This window comes from Sander lucioperca, chromosome 21, assembly GCF_008315115.2.
Source record: "Sander lucioperca isolate FBNREF2018 chromosome 21, SLUC_FBN_1.2, whole genome shotgun sequence".
Classification (NCBI taxonomy): Eukaryota; Metazoa; Chordata; class Actinopteri; order Perciformes; family Percidae; genus Sander; species Sander lucioperca.
In genome coordinates this window covers 2,825,197-2,836,250 of record NC_050193.1, presented here as the reverse complement: position 1 = coordinate 2,836,250, position 11,054 = coordinate 2,825,197, and the positions used below count along the sequence as shown (strand labels likewise).

The 11,054-nt window shown below is 41.1% G+C and overlaps 2 protein-coding genes across 2 annotated transcripts in view; one reads left to right on the top strand and one right to left on the bottom strand.

Moving 5' to 3' along the window:
• The window catches only part of LOC116050016 (NACHT, LRR and PYD domains-containing protein 3-like), a 271,266-nt gene extending 270,010 nt beyond the window's left edge, over window positions 1-1,256 (bottom strand). The window contains 2 exon segments of the mRNA XM_035996640.1: window positions 794-892; window positions 980-1,256. Of these exon segments, the coding sequence (XP_035852533.1) occupies window positions 794-892; window positions 980-1,146 (266 nt within the window). The 5' untranslated portion in view covers window positions 1,147-1,256.
• LOC116049982 (keratin, type I cytoskeletal 13-like) overlaps window positions 1-11,054 on the top strand; it is a 511,520-nt gene that overhangs the window by 343,889 nt on the left and 156,577 nt on the right. The gene's annotated exons all lie outside the window — the stretch shown is intronic.

The following is an 11,054-nucleotide window of genomic DNA, read 5'->3' as shown; positions in this document are numbered from 1 at the left end:
AGCTCCTCCTGCTTCATTCTCCTCAGGAATTGCAGTGTCATCTTCAGAAATGTCTCTTTGCTGCTCCTCCTCTGCTCTTCATCCTCACCCTCCAACACTTCCTCATCCTCCCTCTGACTCTCTAAGCATTCTGGGTAATCAGGACTCAGCACCTTCTGGATATTCTTCAGCTCGTTCTTCACAAAAGTGACAATGTCCTCTTCCAGCAGCTGCAACAGAAGATTATATGAATGACAAATCAAATTGAAATAAGAACAGATGTAAAAGTAGTTGTTGTACATGTACAGACCATAAATATGGAGTCCAGGTGTGTTTGATGCTGCTCGGCAGACTGACCACTGGGAACCTCTGAGCTCTCCTGGTCCACTCTGTGGAGGAATCAGGAAGAATGACCTCACATTATGTCTGTCCACACAGAGACAAACACAAGGTAAAGGTTCATGAAGTGATGTTTGGACGTTAACAGTGAATCAGAGGACTCCCTGTAGTGGTAAACCTTTACTAGTCCTGCTGATTATAGGCTTGAAATCCTAACCTTTGATCAACAAAGTGTCGTCCATCTTTGAAGTCTAAAGGAGCAACCATAGACCAGTCACTCTTCATGGACACACAGCTGGGTTCAGCTTCAAGACAGTCTGGTCTCTGATGAATACTGGTAGAAAGAAAGCCTTTAAAGCTCACATATCAAATACTTGTTAAACAATGTCTAATTTTAAATACTTAGACACAGAAAATAGCTATTAAATTACTGACATTATGGACTTGTTATTGAACACAATTTACAACTACCTACTTTGTGTCATGTTGTTGTTTAAAATCAATACCAAACTCATTCGACCGGTCACTTTTAAAGGACACACTGCTGGGTCCAGGTCTGTGCTGCTTCTCTGGGCTGAAACACAAAACACACAGAGCTTTGAGTGTGAATAACGATGGTGGAGTGATCTGAGTGGTAGACAGTTAGAGATGGTCCTCTCACCTCTGAGCTTTGTTCTGGCTGTAATGTTCCCCACACAGAGTGGTTTTAGAGGGAGGGACTCCCTCCTCTCTGTCCTCACACTGACTCATAGCAGAGTCCACACCTTCATCTAGAGAGGAAACACTGAGAGCAGCAGTCCAATCATTCATCAGCACATCATCACTCATTCATCCCTCACATCATTTCTCCTGGAAAAAAGCCAAATATCAGTCCTCTGATTGGCTGCTTCTCTCTGTGTCATCTCAGTGTCAGTTGAATCCTTTTGGCTTGTTGGACTGTTGCTTAGACTAAAGAAGCAGTTAGAAGACATGTCTGAACTCTGGGAACTACTGAGGGCTTTTTCTCATCACTTTATCACATTTCATTAGGCTTGTTCGAGATGAACTGCGCCTCGCCTGTAAAGTGGACGAGAACAGGCGGCAGCAGCCGGGGGCGGTGACAAAAATCCGCTGTCAAGTCGGACAGTTTCCAGCCGATTCCAGTAGCCAGGCTGAACAGGAAGTCACAGAAACACTGTGGTCCGAAATTCTTTTGATAACTTTTTGTCATGAGGGTCCATGGAGTCTACCTGCAAATTTTTGTGCAGAGGTGACTCACGCTCTAGGAGTAGTTAAAAAAAAAGTAGGTTTCGCTCAAAGCAAATTTGCTAATTAATTAAAAACAATAACAGCGCCATCTAAAGGCCAATTGACGCCATGTTTGGCATACAGCCTCATTGGCACATCAGGAACAACTGTCTTAAGTTTTGTGTCCATCGGAATAGCTGTGTGCAAGATACAACCATTCCTGTTTCGACACCCACCTACAGGAAGTTGGTCCTCTGTAACTTGCACATTGTTTTAGCTATTTAAATTCTTTTGATAACTTTTTGTCATGAGCGTCCTCTGAGTCTATATGCCAGTTTTTGTGCCAATCGGACTCACGCTCCAGGAGTAGTTAGACAGAGTAGGTTTCCCATATATCAATATTTTGCTGATTAATTAAAAAATATTAAAACAGCGCCATCTAATGGCCGACTGACGCCAACTTTGGTAAAGATGCTAAACCGGCCATGACGAACAACCTTGTCAAGTTTCGGGGCAATCGGAATAATTGTTGCCAAGATAACGCAACTTCCTGTTTAGACATAAAGTTGCTGTAACTTGCGCATTTTTTCAACTATCAAAATTCTCTGGATAACTTTTCGTCATGAGGGTCAACAGATACTACCTGCAAAGATTCAAGAAGATTGAACTCACAGCCTAGGACGAAAAATACATAATTAAAAATGGCCGCCTTCCGGTTGGGCGGGGCTAATGAAGGTAAATGGGAAATATGTCCGTAATGATTAGAGCAACATGGGTATTAAATCTGGTGAAGATCGGAACAACTATGTTCAAGTTAAGGCCTTCCAGGCATTAGGGGGCGCTACGGAGCTCACTTACAGGTTTGGGCCAAATCGCTGTACAGTCTCGCAATGCTCCCAGGTGTTTATGTGGGCGCCCAAGTGCTAAAACCATTTAGGGGGTGCTATAGAGCAACCATACCACTCCCAAGCCTAAATGTGAATTCAGATGTAAGAGTTTACTATTGTGCACATGGCTGCAAAATCTTGAGAGTTTTCATACATCCTAAAGTCCTCAAACAAGTGTTCGTAAAATGAAGATTTTTACACGAAAACCAATATTTCGGAAATTATAGAATTTTGTACTTTTTTCTAAATATAGCACCATGGACTTGAAGATGAGACCTATGTTCCCTCAAAAGTTGGTATATTAACTTATTACCTTGGTCCAATTTAAGGCGCACCTTAGGGGGTGCTATGGAGCCCCCTGGCAACGCCCGAGCCCAATCACTACAGAACTTTGCAATTTTCACCAGTTGTGACATGTTTGCAAATTTTTGTGAGTTTTCGTGCATGCTAACCCCTTCAAAAATGCGATGATGAATTGGTAAAAATAATAATAATAATCTTACCGTTGGGGCCTTGCAATTTCGTGCTCGGGCACTAATAAAAAGTTTATATAAAACGTCATCATGTTGAGTTGATTCTGAACCATCAGCTGTTTGATCAGCTGAGAGGCCGGCGTTTCCCAGCATGCCCTGGGTCCGCCTGGGTCTTGCCGTCTGTGAAAAACAACTGCACTGCCTGCGTCTCAGAACTGCGGCCGCCTTGTATCTCGTGAGGTTATCGTTGCCCACGTGTGCATGACATCAGAGCAAGTCTGGATTAAGTCGGACACAAATCTAATCGATTCTGCGCAGACCTGGCTCATCTCGAACGAGCCTACTCACTCAACACAGAGAGCTGATCAACACATGGATCAATAGTGGTTTGTTATTGGACAGAAAAGATGCTGCTGGTTCTCATTGGTCAGTGGTGAGGACGAATCAGAGCAAAGGAAGCTGCCGTCAGCTGCTCTACTTCTATCAGTCCTCTAGATTGCCTCATGGAGCTGTTGGAGGATTTTACTGCTTCATGGAAATCAGAATTGGATGTCACTTTTTGTTGCGGCCATCTTTGATCCTGACATTTGGATGATTTAAGAGAATAAAACCAGAAAAGCTGCAGAAATCAGCTGGAGGAGGTGTAGTTACACACTGTGACCACTGGAGGTATGTCCACTATTTTTACAATCTATGGGCTGAGCGTGCCCTAGCTGTTTGCAGGTTTGGTTAACATTTCCATGGTAACAGAAAGCTCCTTCAATCAGAGACGTCGCTGATACGTTTAGGATTGTGGGTAGTGTAGTACTTCACCATGACATCATGAATACAACTTGTTTTTCTTAAAACTTGGTTGATTTCATACAGACTTGTGGCTTCTGTGGGAGCATAAACCTCTGAAACACAATCTCACAGCTCGGGGTCAGTCTACCTCGGATGGTTTAGACATTATGACTGATAATCTGAATCCTTACAGAGAAAATTAATGGGACTTTCACTTGTGGAATCACACTTTTGACACATGAACTAACCGCAGAGGGTTGACTGTCCTGCTGTTATTACAGACACGTGAACTAACCGCAGACAGTTCCCTAATGCTGTGGTTCCCAAACTTTGTCACATGAAGGACCCTTAAACTGACATCAATTAGACCACTGACGGATTTTTGCTTTTAGATGTTTAATTAAAGAACATGTATGAAACCCATAAGCATAATAGTCATACATTCGATCATTGTCTAACTTATGGATAGAGTTATAGTCAAAATTAATTATTCACCTTTTTGCTGGGGACCCCCAGAACCCCCCTCAAGGACCCAGACCCCACTTTGGGAACCACAGGTCTAATGGACTCACAGCAGCACACCACTGAGAATGATTTAGAAACACTGGAATGGATATTTGTTGTTATTTTAAATAAACAGGAAACATTGATATATGAAACTGCCAATTAGATTAATTTAATTATTATTATTTGATTATTTTACTTGTTAATCAACATTGCTGGATGCCTGTCTGCAGTTAGTTCTGTTCCACTTTAACCCCCGTATGACTGAACTTTATTATTATTAAGGCTTGGTGAAATGATGCCCCACTACAACTAAATTACATTTTGTTAAAGAACAACAATGACATGTAATGTAATGTAAGAGAAAAGTTAAGAAGCAGTACTTACAGTTTACAGACGTCTCCCGTTGCTTTAATGTGTGTCATGTTTCCTTCTGTGATCAAAATGGAGTTTTTATTCTCAGTTCCCTCTTTCCATCTGGGGCGCGCCCACTAACACATGACTAAAGCAGAAGGACACTCGGAGAGCTCAGACCTCTGCCAACCATGATCTATTTCACAATGTTAACCCACTTGAGGGGAAGTTCACATGACTTTCCCAGTAGGGAATGTAATGGCGAAATTTCTTGTAAGCATGATTTTCTATATATTTTTCTTCTCTATTAGCTTTCTCTCACAATGCTGAAAGGGAGTTTATCTCATTCCCACATGTAGAATCTGATTCTAACTAAGTGAGAATCACAAAGTCTGGAACATAATGTGAGCACTGTTTGTCTGAACAGATAAGGGCTACAAGGTCACCCTAAAACTATCTCTCCTGATACATTTAGTTTTCCCATGCCAGTTGAGATGCAACTGGAGGAGGGGGGAGGGGGGGTGAAAGTCGTACAGGGGGAAGGAGGCAAAATGGCTCCAAGATGTCTCATGTGTTTTTTGATTGTCTTCATGTGTATCAGATTGCCTGTGAGAAATGTAGAGTCATAATAAGCCAAGTGCGTGTGTGCTGTCACTCTGAATATGTATTTAAGCTCAGTGTTTCTGTTCACTCATTTGAAGAGCCTTTCCACACCTGTGCTGCGTGCCTTCTGTGAAATGTGTTCCTCCTATATTTGCAAATATACTTAATAAAATACAAAAACCTAACTTGGTTTAGTCTTCGACTATTTCTTTATTTTTGTTTCACAATTCTATTTTCTTTCCAAAACCTCTACACCTGCTACAAAGAAAACTTCCACCACAATTTTGGTGTCAGAACTGGGATCAGATGGAAAACGGGGAGACTCTCCGTGATAAAACGGAGGACTTGCTATCCGGCATCAAGGCTGCCTCATACTTTGCCTAAAAATCATTCAGAGAGAGGGGATCAGTACCACGGAGGGCTCCACCGAATCCATAATGATCTAAAAGACGGAAGCCATTTCAAGCAGCAGGGTAAGGTTAAGATTTAAATGAATTAATTTGAAAAAGAATTCCAATTGACCTGTGAACTTTGATGAAACAAAACTCAGTCGTTTGAAAAGAAGAATAATAGCCTTGTTGGGTTCTTTGTGTTTAAGGGTTTTGGGTAAATAACATTCGGCACATTCAACTATATCTCTGAAAAAGTCTTCTCAACCAGATTTTTAGTTAAATCTACACACGTGACAGTAGGTAAACTGTCCCGGATTTTAGTGTGGGTTTCTCCGAGGTAAACCCCTATTAGCAGTAAGTGAACTGTTAATGGATTTGTGTGGCTTTTTTCCGAGACAGATAAGGCTGCCTTGCAACGACGGTTGCTCGAAGGTTAAGAAGTTAACTTCCCTCATTCTGAAAGAATGGGCTCCAACCAGACGTCACCAGTTCCGAAAGGGCCTGTGGTGGAGGAGATGGTTCAGGGATATGGATTGGAATGTGTTGAATGTTTACCATATTGGTCAAAACGGTTTGGTTTTCCTGAAAACGGCAGTCTGAGTACAGAAAAGCTGAAGGTGTTAAAACAGGATTTAGAAGAGGAAGAAAAGAAACTAATGGGAAAATCAACAATTAAAACAAGGGATTTGAAGTTCCTGGGGAAAAACAAAAATTGCCTTAAAAAATGGATGAAGGAAGCAAACACTAGGGAGAAAAACAGATGCAGCAAGAGTTAACTCTGTTGAACATTCATGACACTGATAACATACAAAAGAATGCTGTTACTAATGCACGTTGTCTTCTGTATCCAAGTCTTAGTGTTGTGGATTTCCTACTCGAAAGCCTTCCACCGCCACCATTCCACCTGCCGCAGAGAGAGAGGAAAGAAGAACCAGCGGTGTCCTCTCAGATGCAGACCAAGTGCATGAGAGAGAAGGAAGACAGCAGGAATGATGGGCAATTCTCTGCCTCACCCCCTCCACAACAAGAACTAGAAAGAGGAGCTGCGGGGATTGAATACAGTCCCTGTACAGAGACTGGTGTTAGAACTACGACTAGTCACCTGCCTCCACGCAAAGACTGACGCACGCCTCACTGAGCTTCTCCTTAGGTTTCACAATGAGCGGACAGCTGAAAAAGCTCAAAGACAAAGACAAAATGCTGAAGCCCAGCTGAAACTGCTGAAAACCATGACAGCAACGGCTGGCAGAGGCATAGCACATCCCAGAAGTCAGGCGAGGGGCAGGGGAAGAGAAAAAGGACGAAGCCGTGGCAACACTCCAGAAGTGGATAAAAACACTTGTTTCAACTGCAGAGGAAAAGGACACTGGGCAGAAAGGTGCCCTCATCCTAGGAGAGTGGGAAGGAAATGGTGCGGGTGGAAGTGCTGAGAGGATGGAAACCACGTTCACAACAACAAAGGAGAGTAACGCAGACACACTCAAACATATGCATACACATGCTCGCAATGAAGAAAATGCTTCCTCGCACGCCACACTCACTTTCCCCACATAATAGACAGGTTGTATTAGACACGATACAATACCTCGAACAGAAACAAATCAGAGAAAGTGTACCAACTTATTCTATGTATACATCTGATGCATATAAAAAGTTGCCTACAACAGTGTTATTGGTACAGGGGAGGGAAATTGAATTTTTAGTGGACAGTGAGGCAACAAATTCTGTTTTGAAACAATCCTTGTTTCCGAGTCCAAAGCTTTCAGGCAGGGTAGTTTTTTATAGCAGCGCTAGTGGAACTATAGTCCCTGAAAAATGTATGACTCCCATGGCATGTGTGCACACTGACCCTAATGACCCTGAACCAGAGCGGAAAGCTAAATGTTCATTCCTACTGTCTGCAGTATGTCCTGTGAATTTATTAGGGAGAGATCTAATGTGTCTTTTTGGAGTAGGTGTAGTACCAACAGCCACCGGACTCAAAGTTGTGCGTCTTGATAACAACTACACTTTGTCTGACGTATTCATGTCAGAGCACACACACACACACACACACACACACACATCCTTGTACATTTTTCAATGGTGGATTTCTCTGTGTCAAGCTATAAATCTCTTGGCTGAAGCATGAGGCTTCGTGTCTTCTACAGCTGACTTCATGGAAGCACAGCATTTACATTGTACCTCTTTTGTTTCACCAGAACCAGCTGAAGACTACGCTGAACAGTTTTTTTTTTTTTGAAGAAGAAGAACTAAATATGCTTGAGTATACTTATGCATGCTGACATGATTAAAAAATGTGCAGTGTTCACAAACTTGACTGATAAACAACATGTGTTTTTCAGAGTTCCTCACTCACATGCTCACATTCTTGTATCTTGGTCTCCACACAGATCAGGAGACAGACTCAGGATTTTTGTACTGGACTGTGACAGACTGACCGACTGGACTGACCCTACGGATAATGAGGTTTCTTTCTCTCCCTCGACGGGGTGTTATAGGAAACTATTATCGCGACGCATGTTTGTGTACGCAGCGTTCACATGTTAAAGGAACCTGTGCCTAACACACAAACCCTTTTGCAGAGCAACACAGACATATCGCCTACTGATGTTTCTCCTTTGCTGTCTGAAGCACCACGTCACCTTTGGGCAGCAAACAAATATGATATGGGTTTAATTCAAAATTGCCAACCTGTAGTCATCATTCCGCGTTCGGACTACAGGCCCCAAAACATCAGTACCCACTGAAGCAGGAAGCAATTGACGGAATCAGACCTGTTTTTAACTCCGTATTAATATATAATATTAATAACAAATATATGATTGTGAAGAAAATCAGAGATAAAGGCCGTCGAGTGGCGTTTTGTTCAGGACCTCGAAGCAGTAAATGCAGCAGTCCACGCTTGCGCACCAAATGTGCCAGAACCTGTCCACTATTCGAAAGGGGATTAAATGGGATGCTAAATATTTTTCAAATATCTGGATGATTTGTTTAACGTTTTTCTTTCCTCAGTGTTCCAGTGGACATAACAAATACATTTTGGTTTGCATTTCTATTTGAATGATAAGCAGAAACACATTCCACTCTCTCTTTAGTTAGGTGTGTGTTTACATGCACCCTGCAGAAAGTCGTCCTGTCCTTAGAGCGGACAGCTGGAGGAGTTTTCCCAGAGAACGCACACACACACACACACACACAGAGATAAGAGAAAGACAGGAATTGTACATGTGCAGTTTTAGGCTCAGCAAACATTTTTAGTACACTAAGGTACACTTTTTGACATACATAATATAATGTGTTATATTTTCCATGTCAAGTAACAAATTGAATTAATAAACTGCAAATTAGAAGTGCTTAGGTTGACTCAATAGGCCAAAATACTTTAATTCATAATGATTTTTAGAAAATACCAGACAGCAATGGGTATTACTTTGTGTTGCGAGGCAACAATTAAATAACATAAACTCAATATTTTTGGTTAATTCATATTAGTTATATTGAGTTGATTGAGATGAGATCTACAAACGGTTCTCTTAATATTATACCCTAGTGTGTTTTTCAGTAAAGCTGCACTATAAACTTTATTTGTATTTCAAGCGACTAAATGACAAACTGTCTAAACTAAATTATTAGTTGAAATTGAAGAATACATTTGTTACGTTGGTGATTTTTTCCCTCTAAAGAAATGTCTATTGGACTTTTTCTTGATCTTATACAGGATTTTGCTGTATAACACAGGCCAATTTTAATGGCTAAATTATTAAACAGATTATTTATATATGCTGCTTATTGAGTCATGAGCTTTGTCATGCCTCAAATAGTAGGGATGTAGTAGCAATAACAAATAAGGGGTTTAATAAATAGTAGGGATATAGAAACGATAATAAATAAATAATAAATAGGGGGTTCAATTTTGGGGAGTTGTACAGGGGGAAGGAGGCAAAATGGCTCCAAGATGTCTCATGTGTTTTTTGATTGTCTTCATGTGTATCAGATTGCCTGTGAGAAATGTAGAGTCATAATAAGCCAAGTGTGTGTGTGCTGTCACTCTGAATATGTATTTAAGCTCAGTGTTTCTGTTCACTCATTTGAAGAGCCTTTCCACACCTGTGCTGCGTGCCTTCTGTGAAATGTGTTCCTCCTATATTTGCAAATATGCTTAATAAAATACAAAAACCTAACTTGGTTTAGTCTTCGACTGTTTCTTTATTTTTGTTTCACAATTCTATTTTCTTTCCAAAACCTCTACACCTGCTGCAAAGAAAACTTCCACCACAAGAACACTTTTGTTGATTATTCCGACACCACATGAATGCAGCACAAATGCGCTCTCATCTTGCAATGTATTGAAAGTAAAAAACTTGTGTATCCGACCCGTTATTTGGGTCCTCTCCAAAATGTAATGGGCTCTTCCTTGGCCCATGCTCCACCCTTCAATTAAACACCTTTAATGAAACATCAATGGAGATATGGGAGGACAAGAGACATTCAAAAAGATGGCGCTCACTGTTGAGCTCTATAGAGAGGAGAAGTCCCTCCCCTTCCTCTAGACCATGGGACCTCATTTCAGAAAAAAATATGTTCTGTAGTGAACGGGGAGAGACCAATAATTATTTTGATCCTGTTTGAATTGAGCCATCCATTACACGTATGATGTTTGTCAGTTTAAATGATAATTTAGCAAGTCAAGAAACCCTCAGTTTGTCATAAAACTGTTAAAGTATCAGACTGTGAAAATACGTCATTAGAAAGACTCCACACTTCAAAGTGTCATGGCTGACGTCTCTCTGAAGCTACGACGCCTGTGTGTTTGGTAGTGGGATGTAACGTTACTCACACGAGTTAAGGATTTCTTTCTCTGGGTATCAGGCAGCAAAGGTGGAACAAGACCCAGACTCAACGGGAACGTTTGAAAAGGTAAGAAACTAACATTTATTCTCTCATCTTAGTTAGAAGGTTTTCATGAGTTGGTATTATTCTTAGAATAACATTCAACACAGAATGACAACAGATATTCCAGTGCACCCCCCACATCATATGCAATAATAAAATAAAATAATCTTTCACTTCTTACTCACTTATTCCCTTTTTCTTTCAGGTTTATTTCAGAATCCACCTGTCAGGTAAGTATCCACTTTATTTACATTTTCATATTTTATCTTTGACATGCATTTTTAAACCCAACTCAACTCATAGGGTATCATCACCCTCAGCCTCGTCAACGAGGGAGTAGGTGGAACCTCCCATGATGCCGCTGGCTCAGGAGGAAGCCCCCTGAAGGAGGAGGAGGCAGACGGAGAGTCAGCATCTACTGGAGGAATCAACTATTCTAAAAGTGATCCACTTGTTTAAATCACTTCTTGAACTGCATAGTGGATGGACCTGGGAGAATGGGCTGAAAATAATGCAACATTATGTTATTCCAATATGGTTATGGTATCACATGTATTAGTCATGTCAGTGGAATATAAAATAAGGTTTTACTCTCTAAGTTTGGAGACAGTAGTTTT